At 46.4% G+C, this 27797-nt stretch overlaps 1 protein-coding gene across 7 annotated transcripts in view; it reads right to left on the reverse strand.

Annotated features, from left to right (window-relative positions):
- LOC115346795 (probable cation-transporting ATPase 13A5) overlaps window positions 1–27797 on the reverse strand; it is a 37834-nt gene that overhangs the window by 1673 nt on the left and 8364 nt on the right. For 3 of the 7 annotated variants that reach the window (XM_030027252.2, XM_030027251.2, XM_041126633.1), the window contains 24 exons: window positions 27301–27370; window positions 24950–25084; window positions 22557–22629; window positions 21626–21757; window positions 19742–19912; window positions 19350–19507; window positions 18869–19057; window positions 18561–18622; window positions 15749–15899; window positions 14370–14453; window positions 13103–13259; window positions 11584–11701; window positions 10879–11003; window positions 10554–10717; window positions 9864–9986; window positions 8965–9044; window positions 7917–7959; window positions 6953–7062; window positions 6132–6228; window positions 5003–5075; window positions 4225–4399; window positions 2987–3177; window positions 1441–1529; window positions 492–572 (listed from right to left, as the gene is read on the reverse strand). In XM_030027252.2, coding sequence (XP_029883112.1) covers window positions 492–572; window positions 1441–1529; window positions 2987–3177; window positions 4225–4399; window positions 5003–5075; window positions 6132–6228; window positions 6953–7062; window positions 7917–7959; window positions 8965–9044; window positions 9864–9986; window positions 10554–10717; window positions 10879–11003; window positions 11584–11701; window positions 13103–13259; window positions 14370–14453; window positions 15749–15899; window positions 18561–18622; window positions 18869–19057; window positions 19350–19507; window positions 19742–19912; window positions 21626–21757; window positions 22557–22629; window positions 24950–25084; window positions 27301–27370 — 2851 coding nt within the window. Of the gene's footprint in view, window positions 1–491; window positions 573–1440; window positions 1530–2986; window positions 3178–4224; window positions 4400–5002; window positions 5076–6131; window positions 6229–6944; window positions 8175–8964; window positions 9045–9863; window positions 9987–10553; window positions 10718–10878; window positions 11004–11583; window positions 11702–13102; window positions 13260–14369; window positions 14454–15748; window positions 15900–18560; window positions 18623–18868; window positions 19058–19349; window positions 19508–19741; window positions 19913–21625; window positions 21758–22556; window positions 22630–24949; window positions 25085–26452; window positions 26556–27300; window positions 27371–27797 lie in introns of those variants that run through there. The other 4 variants (XM_030027254.2, XM_030027253.2, XM_030027256.2 and 1 more) reach the window with 4 other exon arrangements.

The raw sequence follows: 27797 nt of genomic DNA on the forward strand, positions 1-27797 counted from the left end.
CCTCCTGGGGCTGTGGTACAACCAGGCACTGCTGCTCCTTGCGGGGGACAATACCGGGTGCTGGATACAGCCAGCCTTGACCCACAAAACACTTTAAGGCTTAGTCATTACTGCAATATCCAATGGCACAAGCCAGCGCAGCCTCTGGCCTGGTCAACTGTAGGACAAGAGGGACGTGGTTGTTTCAAAATCACTGCCAAGTGCCTGACCCGTGCTGCGGTCTGCTCCCCTGTGAGCCAGGGCAGCGGGCTTCTGCGAGGCAACTGCACTTCAGCTCATTCCCCCTCTAAAGGCTTAAGAGATGTAGTCTAAATCATCTCTGAGGCTGCATAAAATGGATTTGACTGATACACATTGAGTCTTCAGGAAAAAAAGGCCTGAGGGTTTATGCTTCTGCAGGAGGAAAGCATGGCTGCAAATGGGGTAGAAAGACGTGAGCAGACACTGCTCCTGTTCTCCCCAGGGACCAGGCAGTAAACAAACGCACTCACCTCTGTAAAAAAAGATACACAAAAGGTGACCAAGAGCATCAGCAAGATGTAAACTCTCCAGATCATAGGAGTGTAAAGAAACTGTTGGAAAAGACATGAACAGCAATTAGGTTTAAATGCCTTGCCAAGATTTGCATCTGTTCCTAATGATTTGAGAAGCTGACTAACGTTTTCCCAGTGGCAAGCATGGAGGAGGCAGTAGGAAGTGACAGTAGTTCTTTGTCACAGAGATCTTGGAAGGTTTGATGCCAGATTCCCCATGGCATGGAGCTGCGTAAATCATCTCAGCTACTTAAGCTACGGCTGAAACTTGCAGCTCACGTGCCTGGGGCAGGATCTGGTGCCCAAATACTTCTGGGGAGCTGCAGCTAATGCACAACCTGCGGCTCCTCTCCCTCTGTGTATGCCCACCTTAACACCAGGCCTCCACCCGAATCCATCCCATGCAGGGTGACCGGGGATAAGCCACAGGGCTCGGCCATTCCTGACGTTGGGCAGCACAGCTGGAGGCAGCTGCCTGCACTGTGCCCTGGCTGAGCGCCCAGAGGGCCGAGACGCCCCGGCCCTGCATGAGCTCATGGTGCTCCAGGCAGGGGTAGCAGCAATCCCTGCCCACTCACTTCTCTGGCGAACAAGCCTCCTCCAACATGCAAAATCACAATCCACCCTATTGTGCTTTTCTGTTAGGAAGAAAAGCTCAGCAAGCTATAAGCGCTTTTTCTTCTCCCGGTTGCTGCCCAGTCTTTAGAGGAGAGGAGAACTACTTTGTTAATCAAGCCCTTGTCAGAAGGATGTTAGAGTCAAGTTTGAAAGGGCTACCCAGGCAGCATCAGATCAGCAAATTCATTTCCAAGGTGACCACAGCTGTAGCTTCTGCTCTGTATGCTTAGATAAAGGGCCAGCAAAATACATGTTGTGAAATGGAAATGCACTTTTTGTTTGTGCTTACCTGCATGCCACTGTACACAGCATCAATGTCAGCGAAGAACAGGAAGAGGCAGATTGCAAGCTGGAGGGCCAGGAGGACTGAAAATAAATCTAGGGAAAGAGCAGCATTTGTGGCCCTGGGAATGAGGGGGGTTGGTGACCAAACTCTGCAAATACGTTGACAGGAGCCCTAAATGCTAATGCCATAAAAACTGCCATCATGTAAAAACACCGATTTTTTTTTCCCCTGTAAAAGGAGAGCTATGGAATTGAAACGAGGGGAGCTACTCCCCAGCAGCCATGTGATTTGGCATGTTCTGATTCTCATACAACCACAGAAAACTGCCTCGAAGGGGCACTGTTGTGAGCCACACCAGCATCCCTTCCCCTGCGCTCGCTCCTCCACGTGCTCAGCCATACACCTGGACCGCAGGCAGCAGAGGAGGCTGCTTGTTCTTGTGGGCTGCCCTCCCAGGGAGGACCAGATGCTTCTGTGACTGACAGGGTGCAAAGGTGGGCTATAACTGTGCCTTGCACAGGAAGAGTTTGTCTGGCTTTGCATCCTCTTCCGAAGGATCAGGAGGCCACAGAGCAATGGCAAATGGCTCAGACGTCCGGAGGTGCCAAACTCCTGGCAATTACCAGGAGCTGAGCATCTTAAAACTAGCCGGCAAGTTGGGTCAACAGCTCCCAATGGCCTCCTCACTGCCAGGGAGGAGAGGGGACAGGGATGAGTGGGTGTCAAGAACAAGGGAATTGCCCTTTGCTTCCTCCTAGGGATTGTCCCCAAACAGGGATAAAACACAGAGAAGTGTGTGCAGATTTCTCAGCTGGCGGAGTCCTCCGTCCCATCTCAGTCTGGCTGCTTGCAGAATGGCTTCTTTCTGGTCTCACCTGTCTTCTGCAGGTGATCAATGCTCTGTGAAATGGGTTTGGGACCTGCCTTTTAACAAAATACCTAACAAAATCAACTCTGCTAAGATGAAGCAAAGTCCTGCCCTCTCATCCATGAGCTGCAATTGCAAAAGAACTATCAGTCAATCGATGGCTAGAAGGGCTAAATCATCTCTGCAAAACTCAGACAGAAAAGAAAGGTTATTGTGAGAGGATTTTAACAGTGATACTATCATGGGCTTTTCTCTCTCATCTCTAGGAATGGAAGTCAGGCAAGGTAAGACTGTGAGTCTCAAAGGAACTCTTTTTGATGTGTGTATTTTAGAACAAATACATCTGATCCTCATATGCTGTGTTCACAATAATAAACAGTTCTGCGCTAAATCCAGCCCATCATCTTCTGCAAAGCACGTGTTTTCCAAAACAAGATGCAGTCTCCTTTCTGAGCTCTGCTGCTTCTCATCTCAAGGAAGAAGCTAAGATAAGCAGTGCTCACTGAGCCCTTTTGTAATGAAGTAGGAGCTCACATACACCAACTATTATTTCACATGCCAGTCACTGGTACAGGTACAGAAAAACCCACAGCATCCCTTCCCTAGCAGCCTTTCCTGCCAGGGTTATTTTGTGGCAGGAACAGGAGTCTGCAGAGTACACGTTACTCCAGCTCTACTCACAGTTGGTGTAGATGGGCTTCCGGAAAGGCTTTCCCTTGGAAAAGACGAAGGCCACAATGATGCAGTTGATAGAAGACAGTGGCCACAGCGTAGTATCTTCATAACTGAGGACAGTGCTCTGGGCACCACTGCTGGTACTGTTTTCCCCTGGGCTGGTGGAGGACACGGTCTGGTTCCCTGGAGAGCCATATCTGTAAGGTAACACCCAGCATTTTGTTCCTGCTCTCTCCAGCAACAGTAGGCTGCAAACAGCAATTCCCTCTTCTTTCCAAGCCAGCCCGCTATCATGACCAGGTATCACCCACAGGAGTAAAAACCATATGTTAAAAAAAAAAAAGACGACCAAAAAGATCAGCTCAATTTTCTGGTGTGTGCCAAAATCTCTGCTCTCAGATGAGCAACAACAGCAGCGTTTGAGAGACACAGCTGGGAAGATGTGCGTGCCAGGTGCCTGCACACCACTCCGGCACGCTCGCCCTGTGATGCATCCACGCAGCGGCAGGGAAACAGCCCTGGCATCCAGGAGCATCCCCACTGAAACGCCTCGCTGGGCCTCCTGCCCTGCCGGTTCATTTCTGTGTGACGACATGCTGGTCATTAATATATACTCTTTAACATATGAATATAATACATGATATAATTCGGCTCTGGAATATGGAGAGAGACATTTTACCTTCCACAGACAGGGAAACGGGCCGGCTTCCGACCTCCCTAGCAACCCTTTGCTCAGCCAAGTCGGATTCCAGAAGAACCCGGCCCCGGGGCTGTTTATTTTCCGGAGGAGCTGCGCGGCCGGACCCGGGGCGAGGGCAGCACCGGGGAGCGGAGCGGGGCCGGCCCCCGCCGCGGGCGCCCCGGGCCGCTGTCCCGGTCCCGGCCCCGGCCCCGGCCGGCCGCCGCGGGGATGGGCGCCCGCCGCAGCTCGGTGGCGCGGGCACCGCCGCTTCTCCCGCATTGCCAGATGGGCAGCGCCCTGCGTGCTTCGGAGGAGGCGTTTGAAAAGCACGCGTGTGTCAGCCCTCGGGCTGGCCCTGTGGATTTCAGTGCGGCATCTGCAGCAACTTAATTTTGTCGTGGCAACGCTCTGCTGAGCGTACACACGGGGCGGGGCGGGGAATTGTCCCATTGGGGTCCTGCGGTGTGCCCGGCTGCAGGCCACGGCAAGGCTGGAGCGTCCCCCGCACATAGCAGCGACGGGATCTGCAAGCTGGAGATCAGAGACAAAAAGAGGGACTTACCTCTGGCCGGCTAGCACTACATACCAGGGCTGCTGCTTCACCAGAAGGAAGCCACAGGTTTGCATGATTATGGTAAAGCACACGTTGAGGGTGATGGAGAGCAGCAGAGGAGGAGAGATGAGCTGGCCGGGAGGGCGATAAGGTGCCAGCTTTGGATAGGCTTCAGTCAAACTCACTGGAGAGAAACCAGAGGTATTTGGAGTCCATGGCAGCCCAGCCCGCCAGCGTCCCTCCGTGTTCGCTGGGCAGAGCCGCGCACACAGACCACCCCACCTGCTCATCGCGGGTGAAAGCTGCAAAGCCTGGCCCTAATAAGCAGGCAAGAAATGGCTTTGATCTCCACTATTTTCCACCTGAACCTTCTCTGAATCCCCCCCTCAGGAAAACACACAGAGAAGATGAGGAGTATCATCCCATCCACAGGGATCTCCATGGGAGTCTAAGAGCCGTACTGAGTCTCACGCTGGGAACACAGAGGAGAGCCAGGAGCTGAAGTTAGGCTGTCTGAGCCCCACTAGCAGTTACCAGAGCAACTGCTCCTCTTCCAGCCGAGTCTCACATCCAAACCCTATCAGTTATGTACAGAGTTCTGCAGCTGCGTTTGCAAAGGACTGCGAGCCAATTCCCACACTCCGGGCCCTAGGAATTGGTCTAGCATCAATGGTTATGACGTTACTGACAGCAGAACTTGGCTCCTCATTTTAATTTTTATTGGGAAATGAAGTCAACTATTTACACTCAGGCTCTCAAACAGACACAGCTTCTCTGAGCTGCTTACTTGTTAGGCAAACCAGAAGGGTAATGATGACGTCTTGTATCAAATACTGGTGAATCCCAAAGATTTGCAGTTGCTGGAACAAAAACAAAGGCAGCAGCACCTGAGAACGGATGACAACTTCAACAACACAAACCGTAACACCTGATGCTATTTCAGAGCAATGTCATGCCAGCAACAGCAGCCTCAGGGCCCTGATGCAACTCCGTAAGGACTGGCAAGCCCAGCTTGCCAGCTGTCAGCCAGGTCCCGCTGAACCCCTTGCTAATTCATAGCACTTGTGGGCGACCTAACATCTGAATGTGGCATTTGAATGTTTTTCCACCCTTCTTCCAGCAGATACCAATGCTCTTTGGACCACTTAGATCAGGTCACGCACTCCCAGCCCACAGTAACAGCAATGACAGCCAGAGTTTCACTTTGTGCCAGGTTTGAAATGTCTTTGGGTAGTGGGGACATGGACAAAGTTGGTGCACCCAAGCTAGTGGCTGGGGAAGCTGTCCCCACGTAGTGATCCACCAGCAGTCCCTGTTTGCCACCAAGCCTCGGCTGTACCTTGCAGATTCACAGCAGCTCACTTTGCTTTCTGCCCTTCCCCTCTGTGGGACTGTGCACAGAAGATGTGCATGAACTGAGGTGAGAGAGGTGGCCCAGAGTAAATCCATACATGAATTTCCTTCACCGTTTTTCATGTATTAAAATTTTAGAGGATTCATCACATACTGGTGATACGCAATGGTAATTCTTCTTTAACTATCCTCCTTCATCTGCCTGAGACACCCACTTCTTTTTCAAGCTTTTTTTTCCAGCAGAGAGAGGTAGCTGCTCTCCCAAAGCCCCCATTTTACAGTAAGTCCTGCTCCTGGGCCTCCACCACTCAGCTAGGCAGGACTCACTCCCGTCTAATTCCCTTTCTTCTTTTAGAAGAGATGAAGTTTTACCACTGGGCTTTTTCCCTGATTCTGGGGGTCCCTACAACCAATCTATCCCCTGCTGGTAATTACCCAGCTTTTCACATCTGTTAGTCCTTGAAGCCCTGTATGCCTTTTCTTCCCTGCCGAGTAATACCACTAAAGATAAAAACCTACAGTAAGCACAGCGTACTGATAAAAGATGGGCATGAAACACTTACCCAAAAGAGTAGAGCGGTACCAACAAACTGAATCAGGCCATAAAGGGTCAGGTATTTAACCACAGCGAAGGAAGCAACCAAAGCAGCTCGACCTTCCCTGCTCAGAACACAAAACAAAGCTAAAAACCCCACTTACAGCTACAGTGCTATGATTTAGGTCTATGGATGGTTTCTGCTTTTAGGATCTGTGTTTAGGATCTCTAAGAAGAATAGAAAACAGTTCAAATTCCATAGACAAATATTTTGGCCTTAAGATACTGCAGAGCCACTTAACTACCCTTCATCTGCAGTGTTTTGTTTCTTTGGTTTTATTCTGCAGCTACAATTTTAGTACCTGGATTAAGCTGCTGTTGCTTTTTCATTACTAATTTGCTCAACAGTTACAGGAATCAAGTGCATTTCTACACAAACAGGTAATTGTTTTTGCATACATTTGGTTAAATAGCATTATTACTGGCTGCTCCATGACTGTGTGCAGCATATGGATATATATTTTTCAAAGTAATGGCAAGCAAATCTATTCTGTGGTCACTGTTATACTTGCCCTTTCACGTGACTCTACTGCTGTACCTGTCCAACAGTATCAGTCACCATGGGCAACGCTCTCCTAAAATCACAAAAACACCTCCCAGCACTGGAATTTGAGGATCAAAACCAATTAAAACCCCCTTCTGCTACATTTTATATAGTTACTGAGGAATTAAGTTTGGTTTATCAGCATCTTTGAGAGTAGCGCACTCCCACTCGCGACCCCGCACACTGAGCTCAGAGCAGGCAGCAGCACCCCGCGACTGCACCAGGGCAGCACCCAGCAAACTCACCTGATCAACTCCGGCACACACTGGATGTTGGGGATTTGGGAGGTGAAAGGCGAGGCCACGGATGCCTCCTGCTCTGACAGTGATATCCCTGCATGGGCCATTTTCAAAGCCTGAAATCCATGGGAGTCAGAAGATGGAGAGACATCCCTCCCACCCTGAGCAGTATGTTTACTGGCGCTTTACAAGTTTTGCTCCAAGTGTCCTTTGTAACTGATCTTCCTCTTTTCTGTGGCCCAGCTGATCTCATTTTCCAGATATCTTCCCTTTCCTGGAGCTTAAATATTTCTTTTGTTCGTTTAATCCCATTATACCTATTTACAATCCTTTGAACCACCCTGTATGCCGTTTCCCACACTGGAGTTTGTGCATACCTCTCCTCCTAAACAGTCTGCTAAACTATTTAAATTACCATTTTATCCTCTTTCTATTTCTTTCAATCTCCTGTTTCTATTTTTTTTATTGCTCTGAGCTCCCTGGCCTTGTCACCTCTGGTTTAGTGCTCAGGTGTAGGCTATAGACAACTTTTACAAAGGAAGCTAATGCAGTATTATAAAATTATACTATGATAATAATATAATAATAGTACTATAATAAATATGTTATGCTATATATAATTTACTAGATATAATATATAGTAGATTATAATAAAATAATAGGTAATAAAATAATTATTTTTATGGCTAAGACCCTCAAATTTACAATTGTGTAAGAAACATGTAAGAAAAAGTCTCTTGCCCCTGTTTCTGGGGAAAAATACCAAAACAGTAATCCTCTGTTACTGGGTATATTAGTATAAAAAAATGCACGTAGATAGTATTTTACAGTGACATGCTGACAGAGTAGTACCCACGGGCTAACTTGGGAAATGCTGGTGACAAGTGGTGTTGGGCAGCCTCTCGTCACAGAACTGCTTAGGTTGAAAGAGAGGAAATCTAACAAGAATGGGAAACGAGCTCCTACGTACCCCACAGTCATTGGCACCATCACCACACATACCCACGTAGTAACTGATGGAGGAAAAAGAAGGCAAACGCATAAGCTTTGCATGTAGTTGATCCTGTGGTGGAGCACCCACTGGCTTAGCACTTGCGGGTACATCACAGAGCAGGGACTCATGTTGGCCCTGGAGAAGGCAGTGGCTGTTTCCAGAGGGCAAGTTGCATATGGGAAGAGGATGGGGCAGAGTGCACCAGGCAAAATTAGGGTTAAGCATTGAAAGAGGCTGTAACGGGAAAGAGAACACTGCCACTTTATGCCAGACAGTGTTTTCCCTCTGGTACCAGGAGCCATGGAAAGGCAGCAGGGTGTGCATGTTTGCAGCAACTCCTGTGGCTACAGCTTGGCTTTTACTGGCATTTTCTCCTCAACTGTCTTTGTAGACCGAAGACACAGGAATTGCTGAAATAATACAGCAGCTCCCAAACCACCACACAAGAGGTCCCCCTGAGAGGGCAGGGAACTTCATCCCCAGAGGAAGCACCTCATAACCAATAATTAACTGTTTCTTTTCCAGAAAGGTATCACATCTTGTTTATGCTTAGCAAGCAATATCCATAGTTAGCATGAGTCCTGTTTGGGGGAGGAAACATTCCTTGGAGGACCTGCAGGAGCATCTCTGGGGTTGAACTCCTAACTATGTCAGGTTGTTTCAAAGCTGCAGGCAGGACAGCACCAGCAGCTGTGCAGGAGTTGCTGAGGATGGGGGGGCTATTTGTATACGCAGGGGTCTGCCTCCGTGTTTTTAGCTCAGCCTCATTTTGTGCTGCCTTCTGTACTGCACCGGCAAGCAACAGTGGCTAAGTCTGGGCAAGGGGTGCAGGTACTCCTGATGCGGAGGGATCCCTGTAGGGGAACTGGGAGGAAGGCGGCCACAAAGGATGCAAATAGGGATCACGTGCAGAGGAAGGGAGGGTTGGAAAAATGGGCCTGGAGCAGCACTAGCTGGGACAATTACACTTTAAAGAAAACTTGTTATTTGTTTGGTTCAAGAGGAAAACAAAAGAGAACCTTACTCGAGTTTCTGAAACTCTTCAATAAGGCTGGATTTCTGGCCAGGAGACATCCTAGCAAAGACAGTCGCGTTCACCAGTATCTGCAAGAAAGAGCAATGGGCTGCCTCAGACAGGGATTTGTGCCTCCATCGCTCCACCCAGGCAGGATCACACCTCCCTGATGGGTGCCTGACGCATTTGTAAAACCCTCTAATCCCATCTCCCAAAGCCTACCATGGTTTTGCCACCCTGAGGGTTTGAGTTTCCTCTAACATCAGATTTATCCTGCTCTGTTTTCTGCCTTGCCTGTTCTGTAAGAGGTGCGGGGAAACCAGCGATCACCACATGCTCTGCAGCAGCCTTTAGAGCAGCAAGGCATTATAAGTGTTTCCCAAGTGCAGAACAGATGGTTGATGACAGCAGCAATAACATTGCTCAGCCTGAGGTTTCTCCTACGTGAAAAGCTGGCCAGAAAGTATAAAATCTGAAAATCCATCCCAGCACCAGCTATTTTATGGACTGGGTGACAGGAGTTGAAGATCTCTGATGCTAGATGTGGGTGTTTCATGTTCCTGATGCCCCTGCTGAGCAGAGGCCATTGCCAGCTATGGTAGTGGCACATGGGAATGGGGTTGATGTTTTTAATTAAACTGAAATTGAGAAGGTGACCATGGAGTAACTCCACTGCGCAGCTGCTCACAGCACCACAGCCACCCTTGTCATTTGAGGTCTTAGACGATGCTGAAAGCAAGCTGTTCAGGTTAAACCTGAGGCATGGTGGGAGGCTGCCCAGAGCTGTCAAAATGTGAAGTGACAACGTTACAGCTACCAACAGAAAAACACCTTTCTCCAGCCAGGACATCACTGCCACTTAATAAAACAGGGAGGGCAAATAAATGCTTTGTTTCCTCTGAACTTACTTTTGGCAGCAAGCTGTAGAAGTGCTTTATAATAACCTGATAGGACTTTCCATTCATTGCAAAATGGTAGTTGCAGATTTCTCCTTCCAAGGTGATCTTTTCCTCGGTATTAGCACATACCTCCTAGAAATAAGGCAGCATTTATTCTCAGACTGAGGTCATAACATGCCATTTCACTTCCACCTCATCAGCCTCCCACCAGGCAACCAGGGACACAGCCTTATGCAGCATCCTTTTGTAAAACTTCACTCCTGGCAGTACTTGATTTTCTAACTGTGTTTCCGTGCGTAATTAATCCCTGTTAGCCACAGGCTGCTAGTTTAGACAGTGAAGTTTGGCCCAGCAAATAGTCACACAGACAAGTATGTATAATTGCATTAATTCTGTACACTTTAAGCGTGATTGAAGTGGCCACTGCATCTGCAAAGCCTTACCAGTTATTTAAATAGTTATTTTGCATGCTGTCCTGAGCAAAGAATTCAGTAGCACTGGATTAATTATTTCTCCCTAACAGGTGCATGGTCCATACCACACCTCCATATGCCCTGGGGTAGATACAAACTAGCCCCCAGGTTTCCTCTGTTCCTCAGAGCTACTTCCAAATTCCCAGCAAGGAGCCAGTTATTAGACATTAAAATCTTTGTTAATTGCCTTTGGCACTCAAAAGCAACCATCCCTGGCTGTGCTTACACAGAGAGCAGCTGTGTTTTCTTTGCAGTCTTCTGCCAATTGCCAGGCAATGGAAGCTGGAGCGGAGCCCTCCGGTTCGTTTGCTTCGATGAGGATGACTTTGCTGCCCGTGTGAATCATACCCGCGTTCCTGGCCACCGTGACAGCTGTCTGTAAGTTGTCCCCTGAAAGGATAGAGGAGAGGCAGGCTCCTCACATCTGCCATAGCATGGTGGCAGCCCAGGTGGAGACCATGGACGTGCAATGGAGGATGCTGGAGGAGTGAATCTCTCCTGTGTGCCCCGTGGCAGCCAGCACAGCCACAGAAGGAACCTGGGGAATTTACCTGTGACCATGACATTCCTGATGTGGGCGGCATCCAGCTCTCGCAGCACAGGCTTCGTCTCCTGCTTCAGGCGGTTCTCCATCACCAGGAGGCCCAGGAACACCAGCCCAGACTCTGCCTCCTCTCTTGGAACAAGGACAGAAACATACGTGCTGTTTCCCATGGACAGCACAGAGAGCGAGACTCTCCCTGTGATTTTTGTTCAACGGGAAAGCCATGCTCGGCGGGAAACACAACTGCTACAAGTTCAACACAAGCAGTGCTCAACAAGCATCAACATTTCTGCAGCTTCAGCCAAGCTGCTGATCTGCTATATTGCTGTCTCTAGGAAGGAATGCAGCAGAGATGCGTGTGCAGAAAGAGGGACAGAGATTTGCAGGAACTGGCTGGCTGAAACCCACAGATTATGGCATACAGAATTTCTGCTGCGGTCCCAATCCATTGCCGTATAGAAGCACAATAGCCAGCTTTCATTACCCTTTGATAACAGATTCTGAAATCCAGCTCAGTGAGCCTTGCAAGAGCAGTAGTAAAGCAGGCAATTAACAGTGTAATCAGCATCTGCTGAGAGGAAGGTGTTACGCGGTACAGCTTCCCAATAGGCTTCCTTTGGCAGGAGAGGAGGGGAAGGTTTGGGGCAGGTCATAACAAGCAGATAGGAAAGCAACCCCACAGCGATACCAGCAGACTGTCAGCACACCTTACCTCTTTAGGTTGCTCACATCTACATCCTTTCCCAGGTTTAGCACTTTATGGGCCAGGGCAATGACTCTGAAGCCTTGGCTTGTGTACGTCTTAAGCTCCTTCAAGAAATTAGCTGGGACTGTTCACAGGAAAAAAATGTTTCATAGTTAGAATATTGCTGATTGCTTTTCTAGGGTTTAAATGCCTGTCCTTTAAACCACTTTATAGCCTTAGTTACAGCACTGTGGCCTCTCATAAAAGTCAGCTGTTTTGTACCAAGGCTGTGTAACTGACTGTTCAAATAAGTGATCTATGCATCTGTTTTATACTTTTTAAATGCATGTTAAGGTGCAGGTAGATAAGATGAATTACTGGGCAGAGGACAAATGACTGACTTCATAATTCTGTCCTAAGCTTTACTGCATACATGCTGAGTGCTTGTAGAAATTGTTTTTATGTTTATGTCTTATGAGAGAATTCTCTGAAATCCTAAATTTTCAATTCTCTAATCATTCCCGTGACAAAGCAAAAAGTTCCTTTAACTTTGCACTACTTTGTACTCACTATGTACTGCAATCACAGCTTTACAGTGCAGTACCTAATTATTCATTAAGCTGTAATCAATATAGAAACAATCAAGATAGGATAAGAGGAGCTATTTAGAAACCTGAGAAAGTGGAACATAATTTTGAAGATACTTTTCTTGCTGATATTGACTTGTTTGGAGGTCTGTGTCGTTAGATCTTAGGTGGTTCTAAACTAAACCTTTCTATTGTCCCTCAAAACTGTTTTCACCTGTTTTCAGGTCAGTGCCATCTGAAATAACAAACCACAGAGCCGCAGACCATTGGTACTGTGTTTGCTTGGCATCCTTTTGAAGTATTCAGTGAATGTGACCTGAGTTTCAAGTTTGCAGACAAATTTGAGTATAAGCCTATAATACTGTTCACATACAAAAAAGAAAAGCCTGTTTACTTGCAGAGAGAGGACAGAAGTCTTGGCTCAAGCATTAATGCCAATTATCCTTGATAACAGTAATTTGCATGTCCACAGCAAGTTTTCCATTGCTGAGATTTAATGCCTTTGCAAGCTGGGTCAGTAACTCAATGCTGAATTTACAGGGTAATAAATTAGGAGGAAATTTAAGAACTTGTACAGCACAACACTTGCTGTGAGACATGCAATTACCGTGATCCTACATCTGGCTCTGTGTATTTTGACTTATCAACATTATTTATACACTATATCTTCAGCTGATGCAAGTCAGCTAAGGGATGTACAGCAGCTGAACCTCAGGCTGTGCATCTCACTAGCTGTTATGCTGTGTGCATCTTTAACTTACAAACAAACAATGAAAACTTGTTTGTAGTATTAACTAAAGACATTTAACAAGCCCAAGCCTTGTTTGTGGGAAGAGTCACACACATGCAGTTGCAGTGTGGCCAGTAGAAATCCTTGTAGGATTTCAGCTCCAGCATAAGCTCTGGTTTGGATTAAGTCCAAATAAACACTATACAGTTGCCCTTTCCCAATTCTATACCAGTATCTTGTCTACAAAAGCTGGACACTATTTCTGGTGCTCCTTTCATGTACAGGTCGTACTGTTCCTCTCCGATCTTCTGTGAAACAACAGACATCCTCTGCAGCCCAGAAGAAAATGGGAATTGATGTAAGATTGCTATTCCTTCCACGGGAGCCTGGAAGAGGTCAGGAAAGTCAGACGTTATCTGAGTCATTGATTACACAAAACAAATCCATTCTGAACTTTAGCTCATTTGAGTCTTTCTTGCTAAGGTGATTTATTATTAATAGGAGACTGTTTCACTTTTGCTGCCTTGTGGCTGTGGGACCAGATCACTGATTACAAGTTTAGGAGCCACGGTCTCAACAACTCTGTCTTCTCAGCATACTTCCCAGGAACCTCAGTGTTTTTCTCTATATTTAACTTGTTTTGCAGGCTTTGCCCCAGCCTTTCTCTTAATAAACACATATTAATGTAATATTCCTGGATCTACAGTCCTGGGAACTGAAATTTGATGAGTTACAGTGACATTACCATGGGAACAGAGCAATCCTAGAAACCAGACTGATTTCCTTGTTGCCACAGCACTGTCTTCCTGGTATGGCTAACAGAAATCACACTCCTTCCACTGGGAAGAAGCTAGCTGGGTCAACATTTGGACTGGAAACATAACAATTTTCAACTGTCAAAATACTTAGCTTCCCAAGGGGCCTTTTAAGAGGAAGAGTGAAACAAACAACATTGTGCTTTGGGGTGAGGCTGATAAATCTGCTAGTGGGGTTGCACAACCATTACCAGCAGGCCTCATGGACCCACATCCGTGCTTCTCGATGTAATGCCTTGTCCTTACTCACATTGCCTCCTCCTGCAGATGAACTCATGCTTTACACGTTTATTCCATTTACATGGTTTCTCTGCATTAGTCTTAACTTAAACTGACTGTGCAGTTTCATTTTGCCAGCAGCTTTACAGGGTGAGGACTCAGAGAAGTCTGTACCTTTTATTAGTGCAAATAGGAGAGTTGGAAATGAGGGGCTTTTAGGCCCATGAAGTGCTTTAGATGCCACTTCAGGAGCAGCATCTCCACTTTAATCAGAATTTGCTTTTCTGGTCCTACGCTTCCAGGGGGTCTGTTTTGGGGGAAGATGCAACACAGTACCAAGAGTAGTTGAAAGGTATTTTACAGGTGCTAGCCCAGGTAAATGAATAGTGTGTGTGATAGGAATTTGCACTTGCTGCAGGTTGAAAATGCAGAATATTCATTCTCAGAAAGAACTGAACTTACATTGCTGGCCTTCGGCCCCGGTCTAACGATACAGGTGTCAAGAGCACCAGCCCCATCCTGAGCTGTGCTGGAGTCTTCTACCTCCTGTACAAGGAAAAGTGTTATTTCTGATACTTTGGGGGGGGGCCTTCATACCTGTCTGTTAAAGCAGGGCCAGCAGCACATGGGAGCATGTTTCCCCCTTGCTGTTGGCATCCAGTTGCAGAAGTACTTTGTTATGATCTAATAGGTCTTCCTATCTATCATCAGTGACAGCCTCCCTGCAGCCTTGTCATTAGCAGAAGCCTACATGGCCCTGTGTCTTTTGACTTGATGAGAGTAAAAACCTGTGTCAAATTTTGTGGTTTCTCTAAACTCAAGTTCCACATAAATTTAATTCCATATCAACTATGAAGCGAAAGAGAAATAATTATCCTTATCTAGCTAGTTTTATCTTCCAGTCTCCTGCTTTTAAAAGACTCTCACCAATGTTCTGTGCAGAAACAGGGTGGCAATTTTCAGTGTAGGGTGCTTTTAGCCCTCCACCTCTGTTACTTTATGTGCTGCCAAGGCTCATTCACCCTCATAGTCCCCTTCTGCTGTCATGTGGCTCTGCTGCTGCCTGCTCTTCCACAGGAGCGAGCACCATCCTGATGCCTTCCTGCAGCGCTGTTGAAAGAGCTGCCATCTGTTTTACTTACTGATTAATCTCTCTTGAGCAAAAGGATGAAGGAGAAAAGACGACAAGGCAGTTCACTGCAGAGACCCAGAACCCCTCCAGGCTAGGACGTGGCAGGGAGAAGAGCAGCCCCTTTCCTTCTCGTGCCTCCTCCCATCCTGCTCCCACCCAAGCAACTCTCCATCCCTGCAGATGAGCCCCGAGGCTCAATCTCTCATGTCCTCCCCAGGTCTCTGAGACTTGCTGTTCACTCAGCTGGAGGTTCCAGCCTTGGTTTCTCCATAGGGATGTCCCTTTGCTAATCAGAGATAACAGCCTTTAGCGTAAGGGCATAAAAACCTGCCTGTGCGTTTCCTTAGCTGACCTGCGGTCTGTGCACCACATGGCCAACGGCATGGTCTGATCCCCTGCTTCCAGCAAGCAGCAACCAGGCTCCCCCTCTGCTTCCTTACGCTCCAGTGTTTCCAAATCAAATTAAGAGAGCAAATGCAGGCAGCCCCGAGGAAAATAATCGCTGGACTATCAAAAAGCAGCCACGGTGCTGCAAATCTATCATGATGGTAGTAGAAATAACAGAGCAAATTCCAGCTGTTATGACCAGGATTGCAAAGTAGTTCCCCCTACAGGCATGTATTTGAGCTTGACTTGTGAGTAAATCCCCATGGGCTGGGTTGGGGGTGTCCGTGCTTTGGATGTGTGCAGAGGGTGCGAGTCACGTTACCCAGTGTGTGCCGTCGAACATTTTCAAGTCCAGTGGATCTCCTTGAATCTTCTTGTCCAACACAACCAGTGAATGACAGCTCGCCATGGCTCCGCACACAGGCCCCCAGGGCAGAGGAGTGCTGGATGGGAACTTATGGATTTTCTGAAACCTGATCAAAAGCAGCAGGTTAGTGGGACCGCTTACAAGAGGGATGCAGAGGCACAAGTCTTCAGCTGGTACATCCAGGTGCTGCTCTGCTCCACGGAGTAGAGCTGAGCCCAATACCAGCAAGCAACACGCTGTCCTACCCATCCTTCTGATCACAGGTCAGATGCATTCAGGAGGCCAAAAAGTACGCAGTAATTCATCAGCACGAGTTCAACCTGACACAAAGTAACTGAGACGGTAAAACGCTCAGAGGGGCTGGCACAGGAGTCCTGCTTGAAAATTGCTGTTTGGTACTAGGCAAAGCAAAGACGACACTATTGGAGAGGAAACAGCTTGCACCAGGGATCTCAAAGAAGTTTGGCAAAGTGCCCTAGGAGAAGATTTGTGAAACTGCGGTATGGGAAGGGGGTCCCTCTGCTCAGGCTGGTGCTGTGCACTCACCGGGGTGGACGAGCACCAGCAGCCCAAATTCCGCAACCCCAGGAGGGACGTGGGAGAGCCACGAGGAACCCGACCTTCGCTTCCAGCTGTAGATTTTACATCTGCGTATCCACAGACACCAGATGCTTGTCCCTCACACCTTCATTTTGAAAATGGGTACCTTGGTTGACTCCTATTTAGTTACACTGAGGCACGCTGTCAAACATTCATACCCTGATTTTTTTCTGTGGAAAGCCTTGAGGTTTATTCCATTCCTTGGCCCTGCAGTACAGACCAAAGATGTGCGAAGCTGAGCTGGGTGAAAGCTCTATACTTTCATCATGGAAATTATTTCTCAGAGTCCTCTCTTCTTACACACACATTTTTCCCCCTAAGAAACTGGCTGGCCAACAAGCTGTGTTTGCCAGACCAGAACACAGCCCATTACCATTTAGGCTGCCATATTAAGGAGAAATTTAAATAGATTTTATTTGCCTTTGATCACAACTAGCATCCCCTGTTACTAACACACACATAGTGAAATGCATCTGGAAGTGAGCAGCATGACAGCTCGCAGCTCTATTAAAAGGAACAATGAATCTGGGACCTGTTGTCCCTCTGGGCCATCCAAGTCTGCTCTGTTTCCAGCAAATTATACCTTGTTCTCAGCCTGGTCATAATTGGCTTATTAATTAATTAATACTTGAGAGACACCAAGAAACTGCTAAACACCACATAGAACCAACAAACATTTTTATCTTATTAAACGAACAATAGGGTATTTTGCAAGTTGAATGAAATTCCTTTACTGTCATTGCCTCGCAGTATTCAGCTTAGCTGACAGCTAGTCTTATAACATGTTCAAAAATATGAACATTTAAGAAAGAATAATTATGCAAATAGGCTAATGAGATCAATGCAGACAGCAATAGCTCCTCCTTGCGTTTTGGCAAGCCACCAGCACTGGTTCCCAGCTGGGTGCAGACTGGACATGTCTGCAAAGACAGCTTTATGTTTTAATACCTTGCAGAGGTTTTTTTTTTATTATGTGAATTTATGCTGATATATGGATCCGGTTTTGTTCTGCTGCTCATGTGAGCAGACACTACCTGCAAGGCTACCTCAAAGGAAATCATTCTGTTATTACCATGAACTGTCTGCTTTCGATGGGCTCCAAGCCTGTTCAACGTGCACCTATTCTGTGTGGCCTGCCTGGTGCACTGAAGGGGGGCCAAGAAGAGACCGTCCTACGTGCCTGCGGTTTGCTCCCACTGGAAGAGTATTTTATTGGTTGACACTTATTAATCTCTTCTCATTAATTTGGATCAGATAGTAATTTTCTCTCTGTCCTTTGAGGAAGTATTGGGAATGTGATTTTTCTCCTCTCACAATGAATTCATCCTTTCATTCATTATGGCATGATTATCTCTGTGGTGTTGAAGTATCTGATATATTAACAACTACTAATGAAACCTGGGAGTTGATATGAGGTGTGTGATTTGTCCTGGCCACTGCAAAACATTAATATTTTGAGTTTGGTATAACATGCACTGCAGAGCTGAAGTCTGTTATTGTTTTACAGTAATATGAATTAAATAGTATAATTCTGGATATAGTCAAGTTTAATGGTTACATAATGGTTTTTTTCTTGAGTATTTCAATGGTCTCTGGGCTTGGAATTGAGATGGAGCCTGCCAGGGGTTTGAGGGAATCCCTAAGGACACCTGAGCTTTGCAGGTCTGATCTCTGGTCTCACAGATATTTTTTCATGGCATTTACAGAAAGTAGGTAAGATTCAACAGGCACCAAAGTCAGCAACACTCAATTTCAACAGAAGGAGCATTATCCTAACATTTAAATGATGAAAGGTTTATTGACTAGATTAAGAATATTTATTGAACTGTGCTAAGAATGACATAATTGAAAAGCTCTGTGCATATTCTCCAAATCCCCTCAGGGTAACTAAAAGCACTCATGCTGCTGCTGACTTCTGTTTGCCTTGAATTAGCAGCAACCTTTACAGCTATGCCTGCCACAGCAGCACCCAGATGCCCTCCTTGGAGGGAAGGAGCTAAGCAGGGACACCCTTTGCACTCTGCCTCCCCAAATGCACCCAAACATCTCTTGCTGCATGCTATTTACTGTCTCTGTATCCTGTGCAACTGCCTCCCTCTTAACTAGAACATTTGGGCAGTACGTTGACACTGGAGATTAGTTCTTGCTAAAAGAAATCCTTCCTTACCGCCTTCCCTCAGAAGGGATGACACCCCACAGGTCCAGTCCATCTTCTGTCAGCGTGCCCGTCTAGATTTAAATAAATATCTAGTTACCCTGCTATTGCCCACCCCTTCCTCCTGCACACCCCCAGAGGTCCTTCCCCAGCTCCCAGGCAGGGTAAGGAAAGCCTCCTGCCCACAGCGTGACCCTGCTGCATGGGCACCTGTAAAGGATCTTTCCCTGGGGTTAGATCAGGATAGATGGGGTGAAAAAAAAATATCCCATGTTCCTAGCAGCCCCCACCATCTTTCACTGCCCCCAGAAGCGCCTTACTTTGTCAAAGCAAACAAGGTTGATCTGCCCGCAGATATTAATCCTCTGTGGGCTGATGCAGAAAATCTTCTTTTTCTTCAGCCTCCTTTGGGCATAAACAGTGCCTGTTGTCAAGGCAGCAGGGATAGCGGGAGGCACAGCCACGGTGAGGAGGAGGAGGGCCATAGCCACCACATCTGCCACCGGCTTCTGCAAACAGCGAGAGCGACAGGGGCGATGGGATGGGAACAGCCTCCCTGCCGTGCTACCGTCACTCTCAGGGGGTCCGACCCTCCTGCCCAGGAGCGGCGCACCCCAAGCTCTGCCCCTGGGGATGACAGATTTATTCTGTTTTGTTCTGTCCATCTCCTCCTCAGCCTCCACCACCCCCATTTCTGGCATCTGAAAACTGAATTACAGAAGTGAACAATATTCCAAGGATCTTGAGTGACCGAGGGTGTAGAGCTGGCACCTGCAGCACAGAGGCATCCCTCGTACTTACCTTGTGGGACACGAACACACACACGGTGTAGATGAGCCCAAACATGCCAATGACGGAAAGGCCTACAATGAACTTGAAGGCATCTCTGTAGAGTTTGAAGTTCACCGGCTTGGGGTAGAGGATGGATCTCACCAGGTCACCTTTAGCTGTATTGAACCCTGCGTGAAGACATGTGCCATACACCGCGTACATGACATAGCAGTGTTGTACCGCGTCAGTGCTGCTCGAAAACAGGTAACATCGCACAAGCCTTAGCCATCAGGTGGCAACAGGCAATTCTTGGGGACAGCAGACCTGTGCTGGACTTGAACTGCAAAGGGAAGCCAGCTCTCCTACCAGCCCCTGGGGCTGCCACTTCCCCTCTGCTGGTTAACAAACGATAAAAGAAATACCGGTTTGCAGCACGACGGCTCTCGCTGGCCCTCTGCCCGTCGGCTTCACCTGTATGACTTCTGTCCCACAAAAGAGGACGTGTCTCCGATAGTCTTCCATGCTGTGGGTTTTCCAGGGCATCGGACTCTCCACGAGGGGCAAGGGGGTTTTAGTAACCGGAATGCTTTCACCTAACAACAACAGTGTGCAGCTTCACTTAAAGGGGATTTAAAAGTCTATCAGATTCTGCTTATTAGAAAGTGACAGCACCCTTTAGGTGCTCAAGCTTGCCTGACTAATTAGCTTGCTTATGTACTTACACATGTGGACTTATGGTGACAGCCACTATAGTTTTAGTTTCAAAGTACATCAGGTGGTTTCTCTGAGCATTTTGTATCAAGGAATTTGGGTCAAATTTTGCCGCTGAACCAAGTTCATGCCATGTAGTGGCTTGATGTTTAGATATAACACTGACCCCCGTGCTCATGCATTGCCTGCTTGAACAGAACTGCTGCAAAATCAGAAGATAAGAAGCTGGTGGCTCATGGCTTAGACAGGTGTACTCTTCGCTGGGTAAAAAACTGGCTGGATGGACGAGCCCAGAGGGTTGTGGTGAACGGAGTTAAATCCAGTTGGTGGCCAGTAACAAGTGGTGTTCCCCAGGGCTCAGTCTTGGGGCCAGTTCTCTTTAATATCTTTATCAATGATCTGGACGAGGGGATCGAGTGCACCCTCAGTAAGTTTGCAGATGACACCAAATTGGGAGGGAGGGTTGATCTGCTCAAGGGTAGGAATGGTCTACAGAGGGATCTGGACAGGCTGGATCAATGGGCCGAGGCCAGTTGTATGGGGTTCAACAACGCCAAGGGCTGGGTCCTGTGCTTGGGTCACAACAACCCCATGCAACGTGACAAGCTTGGGGAAGAGTGGCTGGAAAGCTGCCCGGCAGAAAAAGACCTGGGGGTGCTGGTCGACAGCCGGCTGAATATGAGCCAGCAGTGTGCCCAGGTGGCCAAGGCGGCCAACGGCATCCTGGCCTGTATCAGGGATAGTGTGGCCAGCTGGACTAGGGCAGTGATCATCCCCCTGTACTCGGCCCTGGTGAGGCCGCACCTCGGGTACTGTGTTCAGTTTTGGGCCCCTCACTACAGGAGAGACATGGAGGTGCTGGAGCGTGTCCAGAGAAGGGCAACCAAGCTGGTGAGGGGCCTGGAGCACAAGGCTTATGAGGAGCGGCTGAGGGAGCTGGGGCTGTTTAGCCTGGAGAAAAGGAGGCTGAGGGGAGACCTTATCGCTCTCTACAACTACCTGAAAGGAGGTTGTAGTGAGGTGGGTGCTGGTCTCTTCTGTCAGGTGGCTGGAGATAGGATGAAATGAAATGGCCTTAAGTTGTGCCAGGGGAGGTTTAGATTGGATATTAGAAAAAATTTCTTTACTGAAAGAGCTGTCAGGCATTGGAACAGGCTGCCCAGGGAAGTGGTTGAGTCACCATCCCTGGAGGTATCCAAAAAGCGCGTAGACAAGGCACTTCAGGACATGGTTTAGTGGGCATGGTTGACAGTTGGACTCAATGATCTTAAAGGTCTTTTCCAACCTAAATGATTCTATGATTCTAATCCAAAAACTCAAGAAATACCTATTTGGTGTATTTGAGTATTTTAACTTTCTACTCCTGACAGTATATTAATCCTACTTGTTTTTAATGTGGATAAGAAATGCATATTACACAATAGCAATGTTCAAAAGCCCAAGACAAGTGTGAATTATTCAAGCCACAGTTTTTCCACCTCCTGCTGCAAACTATTCTAATAAATAGTAAACAATTTGCTGTCAGAATAGATAGAGACATCTCCCTGACAGAGAACCTGGACAGGGCCTTAGCATTTCAAACTCCAAGGCTGTACCTGTGAGCATCCCTTCATCCACAATGCAGGTTCCATCAATCAGGACAGCATCACATGGGAGAGAGAGCTTTTTTCCGTCTAAAAGAAACATGTCTCCAGGGACTAAGTAACAAGACTCCAGCTCTTCACAACCTGTAGAACAATAAAAAAATGAACTTTATTTGTGCACACGTTCTGGGCAATTAAAAAAAAGTCTCAAGGCACATGCAACATCACTAAATTTTGTGATTTAAGGCCAGTGTTTCTTAGAAATAATACTGGTTGAAAAGCAACAGTGCAAAGATCAGCCCTTGTCTAAACATCTCCCTCCAAGTCGGTGTCTTCAGTTGCATTTGTTTAGTGTCCATAAAACACTCTGACCAAGAAAACCTATCCAAGGCCTTTACATCTCCCATCACCCTAGCAATTGCCCATCTCAACCTCTTTGGGAGACAAAAATAGCTATAATCCCTATTTTATGGGCAAGGAACTGAGACGCAGGAAAGAAAAAACATACATCAGTGGGAGCCATATGTCTAGACTCCTTGAAAGTCGTTCACAAGCTACTTGACAAGATTGTGAAAGTAGCCTATAGCTGAGCGGGGAAGCAGGTCTCGGAAGGCCAGATTTGTTACCTAGTTGCCTGTTTGTGAAATTAAATTTTCCAAGCTGTTCTCAATTCTTAACACAAATTACTGGGTTCACCTGTATCATTACAGATGCTGCAGATACAGATGATGATGATACAGATGCATCATTACCGCACCGCATAGGCTGTGCCCACACTTCTCACTGCCCTGCCCGCCTCACCTCCCTCTGCCCCATTCTCCCTGCAGCTCGCCCTCTACGTTTCAGCAGTAGAAATCAACAGGAGCTGTGCAATTCCAGATACATTTCAACACGTTAGTTAATTATATAGGCTGGTGAGGAAAATGAGAGGCAGATGACTCACCTTCGCTCTTTGTGCAGACTGTAACCTGGACTTTGTTATGCTCCTCAACGAGGTCATGCAGCTTGGTAGACTGCTGTTGATGGGAAAGCAATTGCAGTGTTGAAACACCAATACTCAAGCGAAGCAGTAGGTTACAATTCAGTGATCATGCTAACATCACAGAAACTGAATTCTGCTGAGTTATCCAGGGGAGGTTTCACATCACTTGTTAGAAGTCAGGGTGCGAGTTCATTGAGTTAACCTAGAACAAGCTGCCATGGGAACATGGACCTAATTTTGAATGCTTCCAATTCATGCCGCTGTATCTCCCTCAGCCTTCAAGGGGCCATTCCTGCTTTGTGCCAGAGTAAGTCTCCTTAGCTGCAACATTGCTATCTACAGTCCCTTAGTAAAGGGTTTCTTTGTGCTCAACAGATTTACCCTTGCTAGGAGGCTACCAACAGGACAACCAAGTTGTAAAGGCTTTCGTTACAAAACTGCCATTGCAAGAAGAAAAACAGAAATTCTAATTTAGCTGGGTGTCTGCGCTTTGCCAGTTTCTGCAATCTAATTCAGACAATTACATATCCTGAGATAATGATGAAGTCAACTGTCATTGCAAGGTCATTAGAGAGAATGCCTTATCTTGATTTAAAAGTTGCAATTGCAAAAAACTAATCCCCGAGTATGGATTTCTTCATTAGCATTGTTCATGTGAAGATGTCAAGCCAGTTTGAAGAATATCCGGAGGCCCCAAACATTGTAATTCTTCCTGCCAAAATTATCAGTCACACAATAAAACCAGCCTTGCCAAAGAAAGCTGAACGGACCGTATCTGTTCTTCGTGCTCTGCAATACCAGGACAGACAGCAACACTTTAAGTACAAAGTTGCACTCAAAGAGATGCGAGTGCTTGTTTAACATGGGAGTGCTAGTCATCCTACAGATATTAGTCAGAGATACAAAAACGCGATGCGCAGCCAACACACCTGTGCTGGCAAATGCCCCAGCTATTCACAAAGCCTTTGCTGAGATCAGTGTGAGGCAGCAATAAAAGCATGCCCTTGGCAGGGCAGAAGGTGTGCAGGAGTGCCTCGTCAGCACAGCGCACCGGTGAGCACATACTGCCCAAAGTCCCACGAGTCTCGGGGCCTGGGACCTACACGGGGAATGTGCTGTGTGCCTCTACCAGCCCAGGGAAAAGCAGAGTCAATTCGAACAAAAGCCAGCTCCTGGAAGGGCAAGTTATTGTCTCCCCCTGAGCAGCACTTCACAGAGATGTTTGCTATACCACCTTCCCAAGGAACCTTTCAAAGGGCTGAATCTTGCCCTTCCCCAGTAATTCAGTGCAGGAACAATGATTTTAGCAGTGAATTTGGAGGCAATGTGAGCTGTGCCTGGCTCTGAAACAGCACATGAGCATGACAGTCAGGCCAGTGCACCCCAGAGCTGCCGTCCCTCCACCCCCGCCACCACCCCTAATCACATCACACTGTCTGCAGAAACTGTAATTCTCAGTGCTGTCCTCTAATCCTTACATTTTTCCTGAAGATTAACAAAATATTTACCAGGACTCAGGAATCCCCAGTTCATTTTTGCTTTTAAATCTTAACAATACAGAGGAATGCGATACCTAATATCCTGAGAGACTAAAATGTTGCCTGCCAGACTCCTGTTCCTATCACTCTTTCCCATCTGTACTTTCATTCACATAGTTTCTCTTTTTTCCCTATTATGTCCTTTCTCCATGTGATTTTTTGCCTTCCCTGTGTATTTAAACTGGGTTCAGAAATCAAGGAAGTGTTTTCCAAATTCCCAGTGAGAGTGTTCTGCAATTCCAGCAGGAAACACCAGGAACCTCAGCTGACTGCATGAGGATACTCAATGGCAGGCAAACATTGTGTAAGGCTCAGCTCAGCCTATTTGCCTTTGCCATAGAGACTGAAGGTTTCAGGTTTATCACAGGTGAGTGCTTTAGGTCAAAAAGTGAATGAGTTGAGATTATTAGAAAATTCTTCCAAGCAGCTGTATCCATGACAGAAGTGTTGAACAAATTTGAGAAATAAAAAGTCATGGGTTTTTTTGCTGTTAAAACCTGTTATTTAGCAAGCCTTAAGAGGAGTGAATCCTCCTGAAATTACAGTAAGAACCAGACTCACACATATAGTCCACCTTCATAAAGTCTTACAAGCCCCAGGTATGATACTTCAATCTTCTTTAATTCTTGGGAAGTTCAAGATCCCCAGGTATGACCCTTTTAACTCTTCTATAGCAATAAATCTGTAGTAATACAGCAGAATACACAGCAATAAAAAATAACCAGAAAGAGCATATAAATAGCTACTTGTGTGTGATAGATGAAATTGCTAGCAGAGTGCAGGATGGGGAGCTGGCAAGCTGCACAGCAGACTCACCTGTCTGAGGTCATACACGGTTAAGCCAACAGAAATGATCGACAGGATTATGATGGCCACCGAATACTCAGTGTAGCCTTGGCTCAGCCACAGCGTGAGGGTGAAGGCTTGGAACACGTAGAAGGGGTTTAAAATCTGCAAACGCAAACGTTACACATGTCAGGGGATGGACATAACACGTGTCAGGAGAGATCAAGTGTGGGAAAAGGTGAGAACATTTCATTACAGTGTCCAGGAGTCTTAAACGCCGATCTAAAGTGTTGTTTTGCCATCCCAAGGCAGCATTCTTTCATGGCTGTTTTCAAGCATTAATAGCCTCCAGCTCTGAACTTACCAGCTTACATGTAGCTCGTGGTGTTTGTAATTAAAAGCTGTTGCTAACCAGTTACTATTCAGCAGCAACTACGCTGGCAACTTAAAGTCAGACTTAAGGGACTTTAAATCAGTTGGTTTCCCACCATAGCCATCTAAAAAAGGTGACCTTAACACTTCTGATTCTAAGTAATTGCTACACAGGAGACACTGCCCACATGTGGAAAAAAAAAAAGACTGAATTACCTTAAAAGTCTTTAATACTTTGTGATTTAAAAAAGTCACTATGAATATGATATTTATTTGGAAAAAGAAAAATGGTAAAGAAGAACTAATGGTCTGTGGTGCCATCAGTAATCAGTCTTAGACTACAGCTAAAATGAAAGCTTGATTTCCTCATACTTCATACTTTTAGCTACTCCACATTGTGTCAGCCTTACAAAACTAGTCATCACTCACTTTAATGTGTTATGCTAAAACAGGGCACAAGCCCCACTTAAGTCTGAGAATATAATTTTGGTTATTGTGGTATCTAACTAACAACAAAAGAATTAGATGAAGTTTTTCAGAGATTTGCCTGCCACTTGACTTGTCTGAAGGAGTGACAGACTTTTCTGTAGAACTGGTATAACTAAAACAGCCACTGAAAGAGCTTTCTGCATAAAGATTGGAACCGAAATGAATTATTCATCTGGCAAATTTGGTCCCTCAATGAAAATTTAATACTTTCTTTGACATTCACTAGGACAGAGACAGACACTAAATCAGGGTGCCAGCCTTCGGACACTGAAGCTGTATCTGGACTGAAATATCACAAACTTATGAGGACCAGTCTGCCTCCAGGCACCACCATTAATATTTCAGACATGAAGCTTCAGCCTTGGATGGAAGTGCAAAGTTCAAATTAAATAAACTTTTTAGAGTGCTACACTGGAGTTCTCTTCAAAACCATCTCCAGAGGGCACTGAAAGGTTGGTAACATCAAATCCAACCCATTTCAGGAGCCCTGGAGCTTTTCATGTGTTTTGTAGGGTTTCAAACAAACTCCTCTTAAAGTTCAGACACATGCTAGCTTGGAGTCCCAGCATTCATAGCTCTTTTCCATTTTAAAGACATTCTCGTAGCATCTACAATTCACTAAAGTGAACACAGATGACATGACAGTATCCTGCATGCAAAGCCTCTGCTTACAGGTTGGCAAAAATGTATGTCCAGCATTTCTATATGCAAACTCAACAAGTAACCATCCATACACGTCTCTCCTCTTATCCACAAGACGTGTGTGCTTTGTCCTCTGTAGAGGAAGAACAGTCTTAGCAGTGTGTCCTTATTTATGCATAAAAAAAATTGTCTTGCGACTATGGCATAGGAGAAAAGGAAGTTACTAGGTGAACAAGGCAATTATAAAAGAGGAATTTTGCAAATGTTTTCCTCCATTCTAAAGCACACTCCTGATTTAAACTGCTGTTGCGGTCACAAGCAAGCTTGTACAATGCTGTGTACTACTTTTGGACTACTAAACCAATGCCATTAAAGAGGAACAAGTCTGCCTTAGTTGTACCCATAAAATTTTCACTGCAGATCATTATCAAGAGCCTGCATGAAAAGACAGAGTTACTGATGTTGCTATGGTCAGTCCTAGTAGTTGCAGAAAGCACAAGCACTCCAGGTGCATGTCGCTGCTCAGTCATGAGGCAAGATGTCCCAGTTGATGGCAGATGTTCACTCAGGAATAAGGGCCTACAGCAGAAGAGGAGGACATCAGTCCCCCACACTACTGCTCTCCAAGAAGGGACACAGTCATCATAAGGGAAACATTTAGCTGTTATAAGTATGCAGCACCAAGCATCCTCTTAGCTTCATATTCTTCCCTTTAACCTTCTGCCAGGAATGCGTGCTAATAGCCATAAAGGATGTTCAGCAACTTTCCTCCATGGCTTATGCCTATGAAGCATCAATCACCCCATCCCAGCATGCCCAGGTAAAGCCTTCAAAACACTTCAAACCTGTCCCACCAAGTGCTAGTCTGACTTACTGACCTCTTTAAAAAGTAACTTCCAAATAGGACGAATTTCAACTTCGATGGCATTAGGCCCACACACCAGCTGCCTGTAGGAAGGTAGAGAAGAGTTCCCCATGTTATAGCTTAGTCATGTAGGATAAGAATCCATGTGGAAAACTGGGCACCCAAATAACATTAACACTTATCTAAAAAGTAAGTCCTGGGGGCACCATATGGCTAAGCAGGACAAATAAACCTGTCAGGAAGCTAGTGTGTCCGAGACGACTTTACACAGAGGCAGAATATTACTGTTTCCTTGCTGAAAAGATTGTCAATTTGCTGCTAAACCCTTTGATGTGTTTTCCAGAGGTCTTTTAAGGAGAAAATGGCAAAGTAAGACAGCCATGGCTTGCTGTGCCCTGAACCCCAGGTGGAACTGGTGGAGTTTTCCTCAGATGGATATTCAGTCTGTGGCATCACTGAGAAGATAATGAGCTCAATAAAGTGTGAGGGATAATGATTTTGCACCTTTCC

This window comes from Aquila chrysaetos, chromosome 10 (genome assembly GCF_900496995.4).
Source record: "Aquila chrysaetos chrysaetos chromosome 10, bAquChr1.4, whole genome shotgun sequence".
Lineage (NCBI taxonomy): Eukaryota > Metazoa > Chordata > Aves > Accipitriformes > Accipitridae > Aquila > Aquila chrysaetos.